The sequence below is a fragment of the Xenopus tropicalis genome, chromosome 1, assembly GCF_000004195.4.
Source record: "Xenopus tropicalis strain Nigerian chromosome 1, UCB_Xtro_10.0, whole genome shotgun sequence".
NCBI classification, from domain to species: domain Eukaryota; kingdom Metazoa; phylum Chordata; class Amphibia; order Anura; family Pipidae; genus Xenopus; species Xenopus tropicalis.
Genome location: NC_030677.2, coordinates 151,425,106 through 151,447,998, shown reverse-complemented (window position 1 = coordinate 151,447,998; position 22,893 = coordinate 151,425,106). Strand labels below are relative to the sequence as shown.

General features: G+C 38.6%; 1 protein-coding gene across 6 annotated transcripts in view; it reads left to right on the top strand.

The window, feature by feature from the left end:
* Nucleotides 1–22,893, top strand: part of cit (citron rho-interacting serine/threonine kinase) — a 70,718-nt gene that overhangs the window by 9,617 nt on the left and 38,208 nt on the right. For all 6 annotated transcript variants that reach the window (XM_031895845.1, XM_031895842.1, XM_031895838.1 and 3 more), the window contains 7 exon segments: nt 1,038–1,180; nt 3,908–4,001; nt 5,172–5,375; nt 8,070–8,223; nt 14,066–14,249; nt 20,895–21,000; nt 21,737–21,880. In XM_031895845.1, the coding sequence (XP_031751705.1) occupies nt 1,038–1,180; nt 3,908–4,001; nt 5,172–5,375; nt 8,070–8,223; nt 14,066–14,249; nt 20,895–21,000; nt 21,737–21,880 (1,029 nt within the window).

Here is a 22,893-nt window from a genome sequence, read left to right as displayed (position 1 = left end):
GAACCACTGGTTGGGGATCACTGATCTAAATGTCTCTGCAGGAATTACTCAAGAACAAATTGGAAAGCCAATACCTATACTAATGCAGCAAACTGGGTGATCCCAACTTTATTCCAAGCTGAGGAAGGGCCGTGTGATCCTGAAACCGTTTGGTCAGTGTTAAGTGTCTTTAGCACCTTGGAATAAAGTTGAGATCACCCCGTTTGCTGCATTAATACAGGTATTTGTTTTAAACTTTAGCATTCTACTGGTGTGTTGCTGGGCCAGATCTGATACCTTTACTCACATAAATCAATTAATTGTGAACTCTACAAGAATTATTGCCAGTTTTTAAAATCTTTTTGATTTCATATTGTTTCAAAGTAAAAGTGCAGATTTTTTCAGATATTTTCTATACCAGACACTTATTAGTACAGGTATGGGACCCGTTATCCAGAATGCTCAGGTTATTCTGGATAAGGGGTCTTTCTGTAATTCAGATCTCCTACCTTAAGTCTACTAAAAAAAATATTTAAACAGTAATTAAACCCAATAGGATTGTTTTAACTCCAATATTAAGTATATTGTAGTTGGGATCAAGTACTGTTTTATTATTACAGAGATAATGGAAACCATTTTTAAAAATGTGAATTATTTGATTAAAATGGAGTCTATGAGAGATGGCCTTTCCGTAATTTGGAACTTTCTGGATAATGGGTTTGTGGATAAGGGGTCCGATACCTGTAGTGCATTGTTATTTATTTTCATTTTGTTGTTATGATATATGAGCCCTTTGTGTATGACTTCTCCATGCCTTACCATCATAAAAAATATAGGAAAATCCCTGTTATTTTCTTTATCGAATAATGGAAAAGTAAGGCCATATGAACATGGAGAGTAACAGGTGTGTGATGTCGATCATATATAATGGATTTAAAAATATTTGCCTTCTGTAATGAAATGCTATAAGCCACCACATGCAGAGTTGGTTAAAATTTTGGAATATGTCTCTGTGGTTTCATGCTAGCTGTGTAAATGCCAATTTGAACTTTTTGCAGGTTATGCAATACCAGCCAGGAGGAGACTTGTTTGCACTGATGAATCGCTATGATGAACAGTTTGATGAAAACATGGCACAGTTTTATCTAGCAGAATTAGTTCTTGCAATTTACAGTGTTCATCAGATGGGTTATGTGCATAGGTGAGTGAAATGAGACATCACACAGGTATTAAAACATTACACAACTAATTAATTTCACGCCTATCCTGCCTTATTTCTTTGCAATTAATTGGTAATCAAAATTATTTTGTAATTTATTAAAAGTGTGTGGTTGTTATACTCTTGAAATATTTTAGAACAAACCAACTTGTGTGAAAGAGAGACTATTTCTCACCAGACGATTATATATTATTGGGCAAGATTATTCTGAGACTTTTTAAAACATTTTCTAAACCAAGTACAGGTCTATCAGTGTTTATTTCAGCTTAACAAACATAAAATTAGCTCTGTTATTTGCTCTTAACATTAATCTACCAATGTTAACATAATAATAAATTATATACACATATATATTATGTATTAATTTTATTAATGTATACATCTATAATTATATAGCTAGGGAGCTGAGCCAGGGCATTGCCTGTATAGGGGTTTGTATGTTTTCCTTCTTCACAAGGCAAAATAGTACAGGTAGGGGACCCATTATCCAGAATGCTCGGAACCTGGGGTTTTCTGGATAAGGGGCCTTTCCGTAACTCGGATCTCCTACTTTAAGTTTGCTAAAAAATGATTTAAACCGTAATTACACCCACCAGGATTGTTTTGGCACCAATAAGGATTAATTATATATTAGTTGGAATCAAGTACACGGTACTGTTTTATTATTACAGGAAAAAGGGAAACCATTTTTAAAAATGTGAATTATTTGATTAAAATTGAGTCTATGGAAGATGGCCTTTCCATAATTCGGAATTCTTGATAATGGGTTTCCGGATAAGGGGTCCGATACCTGTACATAAATTCTATTGTACTGGTGTTTCTGTTACACTGCTGTAATTATGTGATCTGCTGCACTGGAAGGGTTAACTACATGGTTACAAATTTGACACACACGCAAAAATTAATTGTTTTTTGGAGAACCATTAAGTTGTGGAAAGTGTTATGCAAGTGTGACAATATTGCTGTTGTTTTATAGCTTTACATTAGCTAAATAATATAAATGTAATCTTTAGAATGCTGAGGCATAGTGCCAAACCAGTTCATATCTACTTAGATATTGCCTTAGACTTGAATAGGTATTTTAAATTAAACTGTAACTCTTAAATGAGACCTGTCACCCTAAGAAATAATTCCAATTTATTTTCTATTGTGTTTATTAAGCAAAATTAACTTCACCTACTGTATAAATGATATAAATCTTTTTTCCTTCAGCCTTGGGAATATACAATCACAGCCAGCAGGCAGTTGCCATTTTGTGGGAACTGTTATTAAGGCAAGCTTTGTATCACCACAAAATTTTGTTTATTTGCTAGAATGGGGGACCTGATGCCCTTGCCTATGCACTGGCTACACAATTAGATGGGGAAGATGGTAGGGGGTATGTTAGTGCTGAATGGAAAGTTTAAGTAATTGTCTGCGGGGCAGGCAGTATATGATTGACAGCTGTGATTTTTAAATGCCTTTATAATGGGTTTGAATGTGTTAATATAAAAATGAATTTTGGTTTCATGTTTAATTTGAAAAGGACTTTTATTATACAGCTTTTCATGTCTGGGTGACAGGTCCACTTTAACATTCCTGGCTGAAGGAAAGTTTGTATTGTTGAAAGTTGCATATATACATTACTGAAATTTTACAAATCAACTCTTGTTAAATCTTAAATCCCTGAGGGAGGTTCTGTTTATGGCTTCCAGGAGGCCAAAAGGGAGAAAGTTCTTGTAAAAGTACTGGTAGAATAAGTTTGGTTGTGAGCCTGTACCACTATGGACATGATCCATCATTTAGTGCTACTGAACTACAACTTTCACATATTCTTTTACTACTATGCTAACTACTTTTAAACCTTATGGGGAAATAAGTTTTCAGCCTTAAAGGAGAAGGAACGGCTAATAAAGAGTTAATCTCAAGCTGCAGGCATACCTCCAGTTCCCTCAATAGTGCCTTTAAGTCTCCCCATATTTCTCCTGTTCAGATGGTCAGAAGCCAAACAGGAAGAAAAAACACTGAGCTGTGTAAAGAAAGTTCCCATAATGCCTCACTCCTGCACCAAAAGCAAGACCGGTGTACATGCTCAGTTTGTAAAACAGTGAGTCAGCTTCCTGCTGATTGGCTCAGATTCACATTCCTAAGGGGGGGGAGCTAGTTCTCAGCATTCTTGAGGGAGGGGGGAGCAGAAGAGAGGAGAGAGCAGAAAGCTGCATGTCTCTGGCACATGAATTACAGACACAAGAAATCTTTTGACAGAGAAGTCATTGCAGCGTTTCTGTAAGTGCTTATGGCTGTATTTACATAGACCTTTCTGATAATGCTTACTTAGTTTTTACCTTTCTTTCTCCTTTAATTTGAATTAAGTGGAAGGCTAGTTCCGAAAAAGGAAAAAAATAGAACAAAAAATATTAAATTATTTGTTTAAAATGGATTCTATGGGAAGATGGACATCCTGTAATTCTGTGCTTTCTGGATAATAAGTTTCCAGATAATGGATCCAATAGCTTTATAATAAGGGTTGACTAGGTAACATACAAGTGTGCTGCTTGAAGATTTCGTTTTTTCTCCCTGTACGACTTATACCACACATTTCTTGTCCCTCTATTTAAATTAGCAATTTCAGTCTGCAGACACATTCTTTCTAGCATTCCAGTATTATTTTGATACCATTCTTTTAGGCTCTAACCTTCTTTTTTTTTTTTTTTTTTTTTTAATTTACAGAGATATTAAACCTGAAAACATCCTTATTGACCGCACTGGACATATTAAGCTTGTTGACTTTGGATCAGCTGCAAAACTAACAGCAAATAAGACTGTAAGAACATAGAACTTTCTTTTCCTCCCCATCTTGTATTGCTAAGTATCACTAGGTTCCTCCTAAGCTAAACAAATAGTGCTTGTATTAAAAACAATTTCAAGTAAAGAAAGAAAATTCTTTATTTTGCTTAGGGAGAAAGATAGACCTCTGTATAAACTACCTACTCCTAATTTTTGCCTTTGTGTCAGGTTTACAGAAATACTGACAGAAAAACTTTCACAGGTGTTTATAGTGCTGCTCCAGCAGATAACTCCACCGAAATCCATTTTTAAAAAAGCAAAACTTTTTTTTTTATATTTAATTGTGAAATTTGACAAGGGGTTAGATATATATCCTTAGTTTTCCAGGGGCCCTTAGCCATGTGATTTTTGCTCTGATAAACTTCAGTCACTCTTTACTGCAGCACTACAACTTGGAGTGGTAATCACCCCCTTCCTGTCCCCTGCCAGCAGCTGTTCAACAGAATAATAGTTAACAAGATAGCAGCTCTCTTACACTGCTGCTGAAGGATTCAGCTGCCTGATTTGATAGTGCCTCCATGAGCCAACAGCACTATTGGTACTGTCCTGAACTTTAGCGAAAAGTTGCCTATACTGCCTCCCAATAATTCAGGGTGGCTTCAGGCATTTCTCTGCCAGATATACTACACTGTCCCATGTGCCATTAGCCTTAGCTAGCTTGCACTGTAAAGGATATATACACACTCTATGCACATATATAATGTTACATTGACTTCTATGAACAAAAATTCCAGATCCTAAATACAGTATACAGTAAATGGCACAGTGAAATACAGTGAGAGGCAGTGGGAAATATAGCCCCAAATACATTAAATACAATGACCCTTATCCTTTCAAAAAGCAGGTTTCCTGAAGGCTCTAGAAGATTTTGCATTATAGAGGTCAAAACAAGTTCAGAAATTGTTTTCATTGCTAAATGAGCTCCCAAATATGAGACTAACACCTAAGAAGGATAAACCCTGTTCTGTTGTGCAGTGCTGGTTCCTTCTGAAAGCTCAGGATCAGGCACAGTTCATTGAGATGACTGCCCACACACCAAAATTACAGCTAAAAAAACAGTTGTTGGTTCAAGGATAACTTTTTTTTTTATATATATAAAAATGCAATTGGCACTGCTCAAAATAATGTATTTCACTTCCTTTTATAGGTAAATGCAAAGCTTCCTGTTGGCACTCCAGATTACATTGCTCCAGAAGTTCTCATGGTAATGAATGGAGATGGCAGATCAACATATGGTCCTGAATGTGACTGGTGGTCTTTAGGCATTGTTGCCTATGAAATGATGTATGGAAAATCACCCTTCACAGAAGGGACTTCAATAAAAACATTCAATAACATCATGAATTTTCAGGTACATGTACATTCGTCTTTCAATATGGATTTTTTTTTATTCTGTGCTTTATTATGTATCTGCTTTTTTGTGCAACTACATTCTGCTATACCAGAATGTCACTTTTTTTTTGTTTGGATGAGGCAAGAAGGGCAAGAAACTCATAGTGATATGTAATTGCTTACCTCAAACTCTCCTCTTCCTTGAAGAAAACAGCAGCCGAGGGTATAATTTTACTAGCAGTCACATTGCCACATTTTTTGCAGGAAAGCATCACTTTGTTCCATTGATTTTTTTAACAAGGCTGCCAATCTCGAGTGATTTAATAATCTGTAAATGTACAAACAATACCCATTGACTTCTTTTATGTACTGAGTTTTCTTCGGCCACCTTTTACATTTTTTTTCTCTGATAAATCTCGGCTATTCAAGGTTTCAGAAAATACTTGTGCATATTATTGCATTTTTGTAGTTTTTCTTTCAATCAATAAAAAAATGCTAGCTTCATTTTTGATAAATGACCCCCATAGTGTCAGAACAAATGTTTGGCAATGCATGATACACCTATAGAATGTGTCTTTAAGGGCAGTGACACATGGGGAGATTAGTCGCTCTGCTGGTGGGATGGCATACGCGGTGCCGCGATTTGCCGAAGTTGCCTTGAGAGGAAACTTTGACGATTTCGGCAAATCATGGCACCGCGTATGCCATCTCACCGGCGATTTACATTGCAGGGAGATTAGTCACCCGCGACAACTGAGATTTGTCGCGGTGTGACTAATCTCCCCGTGTACCCCTGCCCTAAAGAAGAACTAAACCCTAAAAATGAGTATGGCTAGAAATGCCACATTTTATATTCTAAACTGACTGCACTGGCTTAAAGTTTCAGCATCTCTATAGTAGTAATGATATAGGTCATAACAGTTGTCACAGGAGCTCCCCATCTTGGATTCTGTCCGCCCCCCCCCCCCTTCCCCATTGTAAATTATCAAGCTGAAAATAAGGGTTGTCTGTCTGATCCAATTTCCTGGTTTTAGATCTGTCATATAATGTGAATCTGAATAAATTTACTAATCAGCTTTTTACTGTTACATTTATACTCGATTTATGCAGTATATTTTGAGTCGATCCCTAAGCTCAGTAACTGACAACAGCACAGACCATGTCACCTTGGGCTGCTACAGAAACCCAAAACATAATGTACAACATTTCTGCTCTACTTCTTTAGTTACGCTTTAGTTTTCCTTTCATAGTTGCTATTCTACACCTCTAATTAAAATATCCCCGCCAGCCATCCATTTTCCTAAAACGTGCAAAAAAGCTGAATACACTCGCTACTTTGCAATGTAGAATGACAGATGGTAATTAGCAGCTAGGCAGACCTGACCAGGAACTGCAATGTGTGATTACTGTTATTGCCTATGCATGTCCTTTCTTGCCACTGGGAGCAGACCCTTAGGAAACACCCACCACTCATTTGTAACACTAACAGGGGCCAGAGAGTATCTGTGGTAGTGATGTGCGGGCAGGCCTGATACCCGCGGGTCGGTTCAGGCCATCCTCGGCACATCACCTGCGCGTTGCGGGCGGGTTCGTGCTGAGCTCTTCCGCTCGCCCTCCCCGCCTACAGCCTTACACTGCTGGCAGCTCTCTTCCAGCTTTATTTATAGGTGCACGCCCGGAAGCCCCTCCCTTTTTATGATGTCATTGCGGGCGGATCTATAAATAAAGGAAGGAAGCCAGGTCGTGTTTGGGTTGGGAGCGGGCGGGTTAGGGTCGAGTGGTTCTGCAAGATAACATTGCCAAGGTTAATTTATAACTGTTCTTAAACCACTGCCAAAGCTGAAAATATGCAACTAACAGAAATCTAAAATTATAATTTGCCATTAGTGACACAGAAGATGATAAGATACAATAATGTTTATGTGTATAATTCCATTCATATATGATTTCTTCTATGGTGAGGGCTGTCAGTACAATGCAGTAAAACTACATCATTGCAATAAAAAAAGTTACAAATATTAAGTACCCTGTTCTAAGAGCCACAGTAGGAAGAAGGTTCAGTACAGTTTACAATCTAAATGAGTTGGTCACATACTGCACAAAAAGGAGGGCCTGTTTATACAAACCAGTACGTGACAATAGTACCTGGCTGCTTTAAGTTAGATCTGGAAAAATCAATCTAAAATGAATATGAAGAAATATTGCAAACTATGTGAGGGAAGAAAATCCAACATGTTGGCTATGAATAGAAAAAAATTACTAAGCATACTTTTACAAACCATTCATTGTTAAGGTGGTAAACAACAAAATCATTTCATACAATAAACTAATGGACCCCCCCTACAAAAAAAAAAAGAGTGAAGTATTTATATTTACAATGGTAGCATTTATTATGGAATATTCCCTCCTGGAACAGATCACTCCCCACCACCTGCTCACTGAATTCTACAAAGCCAAAATCACACAGAAGCACTAGGTAACCAGATGGTGCTCAATACTAAATACAGTAAACCATCAAACCCTGCACAAATATATGACAAAGTGCAGGGAGTTGTTAGGGGACTGGATAAAATTCCCTAAATGGGAAAGAATATGGGGGTATGGTAGGAAAACCACATACAAAGATTAAAAAGTTGAAATGTTACATGGTAAATTAAGGACAAGTTAACATGCAAGCTGCCCCATGTTCATTTATTTTTTTTTAAATTTGCAGCGTTTTTTAAAGTTTCCAGAAGAACCGAAACTCAGTAGTAATTTTCTTGATCTGATTCAGTCTTTGATCTGTGGACAGAAAGAGAGGCTGAAATATGAAGATCTTTGCTGTCATCCATTTTTTTCTAACACTGACTGGGATAGGTTACGAAACAGTAAGTATGCAGCAAGGCTGACTTTTATAAGTAAAGGGTACATTAACCCTATTGATACACTTTTGTTTGTGATTTTTTTATTTCACTGTAATATATAAAGTAGTGTCTGTCATACTTATTTAGTTCAAGCCCCACTTCAATGTCCAGCTTTTGGTCAGAGTGCCCCTTGAAGATCCATGGTTAAATGGTAGAATACTCTCTTGTAATAGGAACATCTTTCCTATACAATATGTGTGCATCTCTAAACATAAGAATAGTAAAGGTCACCAAGATGAACTAACCTTCATGCAGAGGGAAAAACTTATTCCAAAGTAGTTAGTGTGCCTTTATATTTTAGTGTGTGTCTTTGCCTTTGTTCTTAGTTATCTTTATCTGATCCCACATTAGATTACAGCCTATGTATAAAGGTGCACTCAAACAAGCAGATAAAGATATTTTCTTTTGTTCATGTGTGTCCATCTGACAGTCAATGGATTTCAATGAGAAAAAAATGTCTTTCCGACACCATCAGTTTATATCTTGTCAGATGCAACATGCAGCGTACACATCCAACAGGCATGTTGTGTTTGATAGCAATTCTTTTATGTAGTTTACATGTAAGATTTTGTATCAGTCCCATTATATTTTGACCCATAAAAGTATGTCCATTTTGTTGGATGTTTTCTGTTGATGTGACACCATCCAACAAAAGTGCTTGTGGAGTTTAGCCCTTTAGTCAAATGTATTTGTTTGCGTGCTGTTTGTGTGGTTTGCTCACAAAATGCACAGCAGGCGGGCATTGTTTTTCTTAGCATTTTCTTTACTAAATGGACAATACCCTTTTGGACACGTATAGCAACTTTGCAATTGGGGCAGGCAGGCTGGCTTGATTTTTCAGGGCATTGGGTATATCTCTTAATTAATTAGACAATTTAGGCTAATAACCCACTGCCATAAACTGGATGTAGGCAGGAGCAGTCAAGATAATTTGCAGCATTCAGAGAACCACCCTGAGTAAGTTTAAACCAATTATTTTTTGGGGTTTAGATCCCTTTAAAAGCAAACGTTTTGATGTTTATCAATTTTTAGAGGAAGCAAAATGCAGCAATATAAATTAAGCATGCTAAAACTGTTCTACTGAGCAATTTTGAAATATTCAGTGATTTCTAACAGCTTTTGCTACTTGCTCATGGATTTATCCCCTGTCCCTGCTGTTTTGTCAATCAGATGCCTTTTGGCTCTCTTGGATGTGTTGATGCTAACCCCTGGGTTATTTCTGGGTATATTAGTCTGGAGATATGTGGCCACGTACTGTATCAAGGCACCCAGTTGTAAATGCACTTGTTGTTTTATACAACTGTTACTTGGTGGTCTTCTAAAATGTTTAAGTACCGTATATACTCGAGTATAAGCCGAGGTACCTAATTTTACCTAAGAAAACTGGAAAACCTTATTGACTCGAGTATAAGCCTAGGGTGGGAAATGCAGCCGCTACTGCTAAGTTTTAACAATCAAAATAAATACCAATAAAATTACATTAAATGAGGCATCAGTGGGGTATATGTTTTTCAATATTTATTTCAAAGAAAAACAGTAAACTAGCTCTGTAAGCGGAGAAGAGGGTCAACAAAAACAATATGAGTACTACCCCACGCTCATTGCACATTGGCAAACTGGCAGCAGACCCGGTCCCGGAGGAAATGTAAGGGATAATAAGTATTGCTAGTGGGAGCCTAGGCCAGGGCACTGGAGGGTCTGGTTGTGGGGGGCCTAAAGGGCACACAAAGGAGAGAGGGTGCTAGTCTAGAGGGACCCATGGCACCCGACTCGAGTATAAGCCGAGGGTGACTTTTTCAGCACATTTTGGGTGCTGAAAAACTAGGCTTATACTCGAGTATATACAGTAAGCTATATTGGCATCTCTATTGGAATTTGGTTCTGAAGAGCAGAAAAAAACTCCTGTGTGTTCTTTGACTAATCATTTCCATGCCACAAAACAACTAAAACAGTCCTCTTTCTAGTCTACTTGTGGTGCTGTGAGAAAAATCAAGCACACACTGTTGCTAGGCCTAAGGACAGGTTTAAATGAGATGCTGTCTCTCAGTCAGTGTGTTCTGTGTTATGTCATGTATTTTATTACAAATTCTCAGTTTATGGTGCTGGTATCTTATAGCACCAATTGCAGCAAATCTCTACACTCAAAATTGTCTCATGTTTTTTTTGGCACAATAAATCACCTTTTCCCAATATTTGAGTGCTGTGTTTTCAAGAGATAACCACTCTGGTATTAACCTTTGGCAGTAAGGGTGACCGCTCCACATGAGAGTGGACTGTTATGTTGCACTTTAATAAAATTCTTTGCTAACAAAAAAACGTGAACCTGTGGAGTTGCCTTGTGTCATACCACCATAAATGGTATATTACAATGTTGCATGCACAGGGATACTTAGCATACCTGTAAGGCTTCCAAAGGTAAGCAGACCGTACTGGCTTAGCCCTGTAAATGCTGAGAGCCAGCAATAGTCACATTTTCTGCCTCCTTAAGATTTTCTACACTTAGGGGCTGTGGCACACATGGAGATAAGTTGCCTGCAATAAATCTGCTTTACCACAAGCAACAAATCTCCTAAAAAATACTTTCCACCTGCAATATTGTAAATACGCATTGCTTCAATTTTCTAAAATAACCGGGGAAAAGCTTTTTAAAGGCTGTGGCTGACGGGGAGACTAGTCGCCCACAACAAATATCCCTTGTTGTGGGCAACAAGTCTCCCCAAAATACCATCCCACCGGCGAGTATGTAAATCGCTGGGGGGTTGGCATACGCGGCGCCATGACTTTCCTTGAGAGGAAACTTCGCGATTTCAGGGAAAACGCGGCGCTGCGAATGCCATCCCACCAGTGATTTACATACTCACCGGTGGGATGGTATTTCGGGGAGATTTGTCGTGGGCGACTAGTCTCCCCGTCTGCCACAGCCCTTAGGAGATTAGTTGAAGATTTATTTTGGGCAACTAATCTTTACATGTGCAACCAACCTAAGGGGGCAGTATAACACCTTTTTACTTATTGTTTTAATAACAAAAAAAACAAACAAAATAACTTTTTTGTTATTTGTTGAGGTGAATGGGAAAACTGAGCCAGTCCATGTCTAGGGTGAAGACAAATGGGGTGATTAGTCACTGTGATTTTTAAAAACCCAGTTGCAGCATCACTGGATTTTTTAAAGTCGCGGCGACTAGTTGCCTATTTTGCCTTCACCCTTAGTCCTCACAAGTTATTTAATTAATATGCAGTTCCCTTTCTTCACCCTTTGTTGTGACTATTTTGTTAACAGGAGTCCATTATGCACTGGTAATCTAATAAACCACCTAAATATAGTAAAAGTTGTCAAGTGCTGTTTTACCCCTTGCATTTAGCATAGTGACCTGCATAGGTTTAAATGGATGGACCCAGAATATGCACCCACATTTTGACCAGATCAGGGCTGCTACCTACTGCCAGCCCTTAAAGGAACAGTTCAGTGTAAATATTAAAATGGGTAAAATAGACAGACTGCACAAAATAAAAAATATATGTAATATAGTTAGTCAAAAATGTAATTTGTAAAAGCTGGAGTGAGCAGATGTCTAACATAATAGCCAGAACTTTAATTCCTGCTTTCTCTAACCTCTTAGTCAGTGACTTTAGGGAGGGGCACATGGGACATAACTGTTCAGTTAGTTTGTGAGCACACAGGTCAGATTCAAATGCAAACTAAATGACCAGTTATGTCCCATATGCCCCTTCTAAAGTCACTGACTAACTACGAGGTTAGAGAGCTTAAAGCAGGAAGAAGTGTTCTTGCCGTTACTATAGACTCAATAAGTTACTATAGACTCAATAAAGTAACATTCACTCCATCTTTTACAAATTACATTTTGCCCAACTAATTTTAATTCAAATATTTTTTATTTTGCTCTGTCTATTTATTTATTTTTTACACTGAACTGTTCCTTTAAACACAGAGGTGTCATTAACCCAAAACTGATTTTGATATCTTCCAAGAACAGGCTGAAGGCTGGATGTGGGTGCTGAGAAGCAAATATTGAGAGTAGAGCAAAATTCTGTTGCAGGTCTGACTTGCCACTAACATCTGTAGTCATCTACCAGTTATCAACAATGGCGGCTGGCACAGAAAACAATGTGATCGGTTAACACTTGTGTTGTTAGGCATATCTGTGGGTACAAAGCCTTTTAATGATGAATTATCCTATACTTGGCCAATATACTAAGATCATCATTTATTTATATAGCACCAGCAAATTATGCAGTGCTTCACAATACATTTAAACAAACAGGGTTCTTAAAAAGTTTAACAAACAAGGGTATACAGAGTTACAATAGGATCAGAGGACCCTGCTCGCAGGAGCTTACAATCTAGGAATTCCCAGTTAGTAAGCATAATATACTTATCTTTTCTTGCCACACTAAAATAGGAAAATACATTTCTTTTTAAGGAGTCCTTCTTGCCAAGCAAGATTTGTATGTGGTTAGCATTTGCTTTATCCAACTAGTAGCTGTCCACATGTATTTTATTTGTTCAAGTAGACATGCATTCCTAAGCTACATGTAACTTGCTGTCCTTTAAATGCAACTACTGCATCTCCAACAGTGCTTGTTTTAGTACATTTGGAGGGCTAAAGGTTGTCCAACCCTGTACTGAATATTGCCTGACAGCATAAACATGACAAACTGATCCATTAGGAAGTAGATTCATTTTAATGTTTGTGTGTGTGTTCTTGTACTGTACATGTGCATGGTTGAATTATTGCTGCTGAGAAGCCTTTATTCGAAAGGGTTATTTTTTCCTTGCATATCATTGCATAATTAGGGTGATGACCAGAGAATGAATTGCAGACGGCTGTATTCATTCAAATTTAAATTAACCTCCTTGGGACTGCTGTGCTGCCTTTTTACCCTATTGTTCCTGCTCGCTGTGCAGAAATTAGCTGGCGTGCCCCAAATGTTAGCAGGAAAATGGCTATTTCTTGGAATCCTTTCTGTCTTTTCTGTTACTGGAAAAATTCTGTCTATTAAAATGTGTAAAGTCTGTTCCCATAGTACTGCTCGAGCACTGTCATGTCAGAAGGTTTTGCCACTCTTCGAAGCAGTTATAATATTTTTTAATTAGGACGAAACATGGCATAACTGAAATTCAATTCTGTAAACAAGCTGGGTGCCAGCCCATATAGAGTGTGAACATTTCTGTTCATATCCTATTGGCTTGAAGGAGATTTTTTCAGAATCCATGGTAACGGTATTAGCACACCGGAGTTTCCTGCACACAACAGTGCTTGCTCAGACTGCTAGATGAGAAGCTCTCGATTCTCTCAGGAAGCACTGCTTGTTTTCTGTAAACATGGCCTCCACTCCACCCCCCCACCTTTGCAATGCCACTTGTAAATGATACATAAAATACATAGATCTTCAATATGTGGCTTTCATCTGCATATATTCTACTCTTCGTAGCTAATCTTTCCCAATACCTTTCAGTCTCACTCTAATGATGGAACTGTCCAATATGGAAGCTGAATTCATATCTTTTAAATGCACAGTCCATGCTGAAGGAGAAACACTGCAATATGTGTTTTTCTTTTAATTGATGAAATGATAATGATGCAAAAACCTGTGCTGATATTTACATGGGATACAGAAAGGAGCCCTGGAGATGGAAGGGTTAATATCTTGTTGCTGTAATACGATTTCATAGCAGTGACTCAGTCTGCCAGTTCCTGAGAGAGCAGGGGCTGCAGTGCTAGTGCAGCTAATGATCAAGGTTTCTTCTCTGGCTTGTAATCCAAATTTTTCTCATTCTGACCAGCTCCTCCTCCATTCGTTCCTACCTTAAAGTCTGATGATGACACCTCAAATTTTGATGAACCGGAGAAGAATTTGCGGATTTTACCTTCTTCATGCCAGCTGAATTCTGCAGGATTCTCGGGTGACGATTTACCATTTGTGGGGTTTTCATTCATAAAGGCTCTGAGCTTGCTTAATAAATCTGAGTAAGTAAGACAATTCTGTAGCTGGCATGGTTTTGTCCTAGAATGCATGATACTGTGGCCTGCTGTGCTATTTGTAATCTATCTGCATCACACTACCCCTGCTGACATTAATACGTATACATGCAGCTTTGCTTTTTCACATATAGGAAGATCAAGGTAATCTAGGAGTGAATTCTTTAGTGAAGCCTAATATTTCAGCAGTAAAATGAAGAAGAGTCTCCGAAAGACTAACATTTAATATAAATAATTGACATAATTTTGCTTACTAGGCAATGAAACCCATTCAATAGTAGCAAGATGCCTGAGATCTAACAGACATGTAGGGGTTAATGACAACACTTTACTACTACAGATGATGCCAGGACTTTGAAATGAAAGCTAAAAATATGTTGTTATCTGATCTTTTCCTATAGAACTTTTATGGTGAAATCACACAAATCCTTGATTTAAAAAAAAATGTTCAAATGCAGCCAGGTTATATTGGCATGTAATGCCTGCTTGTTGAAACCGGGTACTGCCATCCCTATTTCCATACATTTGTGCCAGAATTTAAGACATGCAAAAAACATCAGAGCTGGTAATTTCTGTATAGTATATTTTTCTCTGCAAACTTTATGCAGAAAGGGTGGATCCACTCTGTGGTTATGATAAACATGCAGTGAAATAATACTGTGTGCGGTAGCATAGTAGTCCAGATGACACTGAATATGCAGTGTTTCTGATAAGGCAGCAGTTAGACGGACCAGGCAATTATTTGATGTTCTATACAAGCTGTTCATCTGCATAGTTCCTACAGCAGCGTAATTGTGATACAACTACTTTAAATTAAGCCTACTGTAACTCTACCTTGGTATCAAGCTGATGTGTTGCCCTGTTACAATACTGATTATTTAAATTTAGATTTGTCAGAGCTATACAATTCACGACACTAACCCTTACTGTATAATCAAAGCATAAACACGGTCCATTTAAAGGGCATGTGCAAGGCACTGCTTTTTAGAGGTTATACTTTCAGTATGGGTGTGACTATAAATGGATATGCTAACATTTGAAAGCTTTAACTGTTTTTATAAGCTGTGTTAATTTACATCTATGTAGTAGGAATTTATTAATAGAAACTGAGGGATTTATTCACTAAAGGGCAAAAGTTAAAATTTTAAATATTTTCACCAAATATGACAATTCACCATAATATAGCGAACATTCATGTCGATACACCAATGTGCCAAAAACACAAGAGGAATTTCGCCAGGTTTAGGCAGGCGAACTATCATTATTAAGATAAGGAAGCCACTTTTGCATCTCATTATCAACATTATATCCTACAAGCAAATATTCCACATAAGTTTAATTTCTCTAGCAGATTTTCTCCACTAAGATTTGATAGGGAAAATATGCTGCTGAATTTTCAGAGATTTTATGCCAGAAAAATTTTCACACATTAGATCTGCAATGGCCTAGTTATGATTTTAAGTAAATAAGCCAATGTCGTCGTAACAATATGCCTGACATATTGAGGTAAACTCACACTTTACTAAAAATGTGCTTTTTAGTTAGTAACCACACAGAAAGCACAAGGGGCTGGTCATGTGAGATTTAGTTAACACAGAACAACCATTTTTACTTACCTGGTTATGTGAAAGCAGAAGGTCATTGTGGATGTGTGTTTTTTAATTCTATTTTTTTACACTTACACAGATATCGAAAGCATTAAAAAAGAGCCCATAATAATATCATTTTCAAGGTTCATTAAAAGGAAACCTGGAGACCAACCCTAAACAGCAAATATGTGAAAATAACTAGCCACCCTGTGTGCATCTGTAACTCTGCATTTAAAATTTAAAATCTAAAGATCTTCTCCAGTAGTTTACGTAAGGGCTCTGGCACACGGGGAGATTAGTCACCCGCGACAAATCTCCCCGGATTGCCATCCCACCGGCGACAATGTAAGTCGCCGGTGGGATGGCACACGCTGCACAGGCAACTTCGGCAAATCGCGAGGCAACTTCGGAGATTTGCCGAAATCGCCTGCGCAGTGTGTGCCATCCCACCGGCGACTTACATTTTTGCTGGTGGGATGGTAGTTCGGGGAGATTAGTCGCCCGTGACAAGGGAGATTTGTCGCGGCCAACTAATCTCCCCGTGTGCCAGAGCCCTAAGAGAAATCATTCAAATGATGTTAAGATGTTAAGCACCAAATCCTGCCTTTGTTTACATTTGTCTTTCCTTTCTGTTGTATTAAATGTTCTAGGTGTAGATTAGTTTCATTATATGATGTCATAGTAACAAAGAAGACGAAGCAGTCAAGTTTGTACTAAAAGGTATTTTCAGTAACCCTGTATTGTCTCCCTTGCTATAAAATAATCCAACCCTTTCTTAAAAATGAAATCTGATAAATCTGCTAGAACAAGTCTTAAGCTGGCCATACATGTACCGATAAAATCATACTGTGCGTGGGCTCAGAATTATTATTGTACCATGGCAATCGGTTGTTTAGTGGATCGGACAGGTTAGGAAATTTTGGTTGGATAACGATAACGAAAATCAGCGCATGTGTTGTGTATTGTACCACCATGTTCTTGGGGGACCTACAATGGTCACTTTCATACAATTGGTGTCTGCCAACTATTTCTTGTTCAAAACATCCTCCGATTTGTATTGTGACATTCTAGTCTTAATGTTAGTTTTAGATTGTTGCATTAAATGTACTACTGATACGTATAGCCGCCTTTACTGTAAACAGAACCCCTTTTTGCATCTTAAGGTGAAATCTTTTTTCTTCTAATTAGAATGGCTGTCCTTGCCTCCACTGGAAGGATCTACTGTTGAATAAAGCATCAGAGAATGTATTGTTTGGTTCCTTTATATATCTATAAATAGTTATCATATGTCCCCTTAGAGTGAAGACACACACAGCTACTAGTAGCAGCTACTTTTTTTTACGGCTACTAAAATACCCTGCAATAGACAAAATACTAAGAAATACTATACAAATACTAAGAAATGCCTCTGCTAAAACACATGTAGAGACAATTATCAGTAAATGATCAGCATTATCTATTTTAGTTGGCTTGACAAGTATCTGCTACTAGTAGCTTTGTATGTCTTCACCCTTAAGCTTGTTGTTTCCAGTGTAAACAATCCTATCTTAAACAGCCTTTATCATAACTGCAGCTTTTCATACCAATTATTAACTAAAGCTGGCCATACACGTGGCGATGGTCGCACGAAACATCGTCAGATCCGCCACACACCATTCAGGGCTGAATCGGCAGGTAAGGAGGTAGAAACAATAGGATTTCTACCTCCTTCTGCCGATTCAGCGCTGAAGGGAGAATTTTGGTCAGGCGCCCGTTCAAAATTTTCAAACTGGTCCAATCAGCTTCCTGCGATATCGGTCGACTCGCCGACATACCATATACACGCACCGAATATCGTACGAAACGAGGTTTCGTATGATATTATCGGTGCGTGTATGGCCACCTTTAGTTGCTCTTGTTTGGGCTTTCTCCAATTCATTAATATCCTTTTTAAGTACAGGAGACTAAAACTGGACTGAATATTCTAGATGGGACATAACAGTGTAAAGAGGAAGAATTTCTGGATCCTCCCGTGAATCTATAAAGCCTTTAATACAGAGCCATATCTTTCTGGCCTTTTCTAATGATTATCTGTGATAGCTTGTCACAGCTAATTTTTTCATCCACAAGTACCTTTGTGTACCCCCAGATAGCCACTGTTTCCAGATAACCCTGCAGAGGTGACACATTCTGGATAAACTTAAAGGAAACATAAACCCTACATTTTCCTATCGTGTATGTAAGTTGGACACATCTCCTCCACCTGAACCGCATCATTTGCACTGCATATATCCCTTTTGTTCACCAGCACCATCACATGCAATCAAAAATGCAGGCTTACACAGGCAGAATTTACTTTGATACAAAGTCCTGCTTGGATTGTGCACTCTAATGGTTAAGCTGAGCTTAAGAGAGGAGGTTAATAGAAAAAACATGTTTCTCCTGCAGAGTGCACAGATAGAGCTTCTAAGCACTGTTGGTTTCTAAAGAAATCAGCAGTTCTATATCTTCACTGGCTGCTAGAAGTTGATGTGAAGTGATGTGCAGGCCTTTTCACTGGTGATTCCCTTTCAGAGCCTCTGTAACCAAAATATCTCCATCCCTTAAAGCCTGTCACCCAAATAAGGCTAAGAGATTGCACTCTGGTTGGGGTAAACATGCCCACACTGGAAGCTCCCTCCGTGTGCAAACGGCATACCGCTCGTAGGGGGCATTTGTTTAAAAAGGCATCTGCCTCCCAGACATGTAGTTTTTAGAAGCTTTCCTCTTCAGTATTTTACTTGTTTACATTTGAGTTAAGCCACACAAGGTTGGTCTTTGCTTCTAGATTTTTTTAAGAGGGTTACAGTTCACTGTTCTGAAATTTATAGTCTCTTTGACCCAATTTATGTGTTTTAAGTCATGTAGTACTACAAGACTGGTGATTCTCTCTAGGTTGTTAGAGATCACTAGATCAAATATAGCATATTTTCTGTTTGGGTTGCAGCACATTTATAAACTTTTTTCCTTTAACAAAGGTGGCAGTATTGTTGCTGCTGTCAGTATCTTGGTGATTGAAATTGACTGTTATTAATACTTTCCCCAAATTTGCAACCTTGAGAAATTTAGTTTTATTTATTTAAAAAGAATTTGGGCATTGTGGGAAGGCCACAGCCACATATATCTCTCAAGCACTAGTCCTTAGTCCAAAGCGTCTAGCTGAATAAGGTATCCAATTGGTCAATTGGTGCGCATGCATGTGGGGCAAGGAGTGTGAGGTTGCTGGCTTACTAGGTGCATGGGTTGCCAGACAGGTTGCCTGGTGGGTGGGTAGGTGGTGTAGTTGAGGCTGGCCTAGGGGCGCCCAGTTTAGAAATCCAGCACTGAGTGCTGCTTGGCGCCATCATCTATAGCAGTGCTGTCCAACAGGCGGCCCGCAACCCCCCTCTGTGTGGCCCCCCCACCTGTCTGGCTGCTTTGATGGTTTACCTTTATGTAAGTTTTAAATGGTATCAGTACTGAGATTAACTGGCCCGCTGCATGGTTCTCACCTCAGATTCAGGCAGTATTCCCCCTGTATTGTTTTAAAATGTAATCTCCTGTGTTGTTCACACTTTTTAATCCCTGCATTGTTCACCCCCTGCAGTGTTCACACCTCTGGCTCAGGCTGTAATCCCAGGTGAACCCACATTGTTCACCTGTTCACACCCCAGACACTGTATGTACTGCCTGGTCTATGCTGCCTGTGTGTATGGCACACACAGGCAGCATAGGGCAGGCAGAGTATGGCACACACACACAGGCAGGGTAGGGCAGGCAGAGTATGGCACACACAGGCAGGGTGGGGCAGGCAGAGTATGGCACACACAGGCAGCATAGGGTAGGCAGAGTATGGCACACACAGGCAGCATAGGGTAGGCAGAGTATGGCACACACAGGCAGCATAGGGTAGGCAGATTATGGCACATAGGCAGCATGGGCAGGGAGGGTATGGCACAAACAGGTAGGGCAGGCAGAGTATGGCACACACAGGCAGCATAAGGCAGGCAGAGTATGGCACACATGCAGGGTAGGGCAGGCAGAGTATGGCACACACAGGCAGCATAGGGCAGGCAGAGTGCTGCCTGTGCCATTCTCTACCTCTGCCTCGGCACCACAGAAGTTGGACAGCACTGATCTATAGGGTTCCTTTCTAGCATCAACAGAAGTTTATGACCAATCTGAATTTTATCAGTGGTAAGCCCTAGCCCTAGCTGACATTGGTCAGGTTTTTTGCTGGATCCAAAAGATATGTTTTGAAGTCCATAGTGCTGGGTCACCTCAGAAGTAATTAGCTCCAGGTTGCTACTTCTAAAGCTTGTTTATTAGTCCTTGACTGTTTTTTCACATCCATGGTAAAGATACTGGATTTTATTTTAGACCTCTAGAAATTATTCTACTTCTGTATAGTCTTATACCTCTTACTTGTAATTTAGGCCTGACATTTTCTTTATCTCTAAGACTAGAGTTCTGATGTTGAGGTGCTGAAATAGGAATTAGGCTTGGATAATTGGACGATTGGTCATTATGTCATCTGCCAACATGGGATTCACTGTTTGCATTAACAGAACTATTATATGTCCTTTTGTGGTTCCTTCTTGTTGTTGAACTTCTGCATGCAAGGTGTTAAGAGGAGCTCAGATGAGGTTCCTCATTAAATAATTGTTATTATTAATTAGGGGCCTTTTTTTAATATGTAATGATTTTAAAAGACTTAAGGCACAGTGATCATATTACAGAAAGACTGGATAATATTCTCCATACATGTACTGGCAAACCTTAGCACTACACCCTCCTCTTTGGTAAGAGAACTGTTAAGTTTTTAAAGCACATCCCAAAATTTCCCCACCAAAATTATGGAAAAATCCCAGGTCCCAAGCATTCCGAGTAATAGATCCTATACCTGTAGTAGAATATAAAACATTAGAAAATAAAAAAAATGTGTACAGTTAGACCTGGGATCTATTTCTGGGTGAATGCTAATATAGAGCAAGAAACTGCTCAGTATGCATGTTTTCAGCTGTCTGTTGGTCTTTGTGTGTTTTAGGTCTGTTGTATCTGGCCTGGACTCTCCAGCCAAGGTGAGCTCCATGGAGAAGAAGTTATTTCACAAGAGTAAAGAGCTTCAGGACACACAGGACAAATGCCACAAGGTATTTAAATCAACGATCGACCTGCCTGTTTGCTGCAGGATTACACATCCTCTGCTTGCGTGGGAATCAAGAAAGTATTTTTGTTGTTTGGTGCAAAGAGTACTTTTCCACCAGCTCTCTTCTTCCTTACGAATGTGTTCAGGCCTTTGTTCTCATTACTTTCAACTGACCACTCTGGACCTTCAATAGTCCGTCTTACACCGAGTGTAGGATACCTTCTGTTTTGGGTGAGGAGAGCACATTCCTCATTGTTGGAGAGGATAAGCTGATGCAAATTCATTTATTTTTTTCTAAACTGTAGACATTCAGTGCTTGTGGATAGGAAGAAATAAGTTGCTTTATTTTTTTTATACGGAACATATTGGGCATTTTACTGGATATTGTTTTCACTCATCTTGGAGACTTTCTGAAGGCATCAAACTGCTTTCCCCTTGTTTATGTGAAAATGAGGCAAATCATCTTCTCTTCAGACTTGGAATTGGGATAATTCTAAAGGGACTTTAACAGGTGAAAATGACCATATCTTTCTTACAAAACTCTTCTCAGTGAGGAGTTTTCATCGGCCACTATTTTAATGTAAACAGCCTGACTGTGGATGACTTTGTGAGCCCATCTTGTAGAAGAAGTGGGCAGTTTGTTCAGTATATGTGGCAGCACCTCTTAAGAAAATTTTCTTTTGCAAGCAAGTTGAAATTAAAGAGCTGTTTACATGCAGATAATTTTGTTTATGTTACAGATGGAGCAAGAAATGACGCGACTTCACCGACGGGTTTCAGAGGTGGAGGCTGTTCTCAGCCAAAAGGAGGTTGAGCTGAAAGCATCTGAAACTCAGAGATCTCTTTTGGAACAGGACTTGGCAACCTACATAACAGAATGCAGCGTGAGCATTAAATTATGTTCATTCAAAATGATTTCCATCTGTGATATTGTTTACTAGCCAGTAAAACAGTACAGTAATTAAGAACAATTAGAAGTAATTAATCCACTGTGGTATCTGTATATTAGAGGCCAAGGTCTTAAATCCTTTACATAGGAGGAATCACTATTTTGTAAGGTATTGTTAGAATTTAAAGGGTTACCTAAAAGGCAATGCAATGATGTGTATTACTTAGCTTAAGTAACTGAATGTGTGTTGTTTGTTTTGCCTGTTATTGTGTTTTTCAGTCTTTTGTGAGTGTATTTAAACTAATTTTTCTGTTTAACAGAACCACTAAACATTTGAGTAACAGGAAAAAGTATACAGAGCACTAAACAGCACTGAAAACCAAAGAAATTAATAATTTTTTTGTAACCAGAAATAATAAGGGAAAATTGGCTGAATAAAAATCAGGATTCAAGAATAAACAAAATACTTCTATAGAAGATTTACAAGACAGTTGAGCCCTAAAGGTCACATACACCTATGTTAAAGATGTTCAAATTCAATTTTTTTGCACTTTCACTCATATTGCCATACATTGCCTGTGTTAAAGGAACAGTAACACCAAAAAATGAAAGTGTTTTAAAGTAATTGAAATATAACTTACTGTGGCCCTACACTGGTAAAACTGGTGTGTTTGCTTCAGGAACACTACTATAGTTTATATAAATAAGCTGCTGTGTAGCCCCGGGGGCAGCCATTGAAGCTGGAAAAAAGGAGAAAAGGCACAGGTTACATAGCAGATAACAGATAAGACACCATTGTATTCTACAGGGTTTATCTGTATCTTTTCTTCTTTTGAATGGCTGCCCCCATGGCTACACACCAGGGTTTATATAAACTCTAGTAATGTTTCTGAAGCAAACACAAAACTTTTACCAGTGCAGGGCAGCAGTACATTATAGTTTAATTTCTTTAAAATATACTTACTGTTGCTTTAAGTAGGGTATCTACTTTAATTTCATATGAAGTAA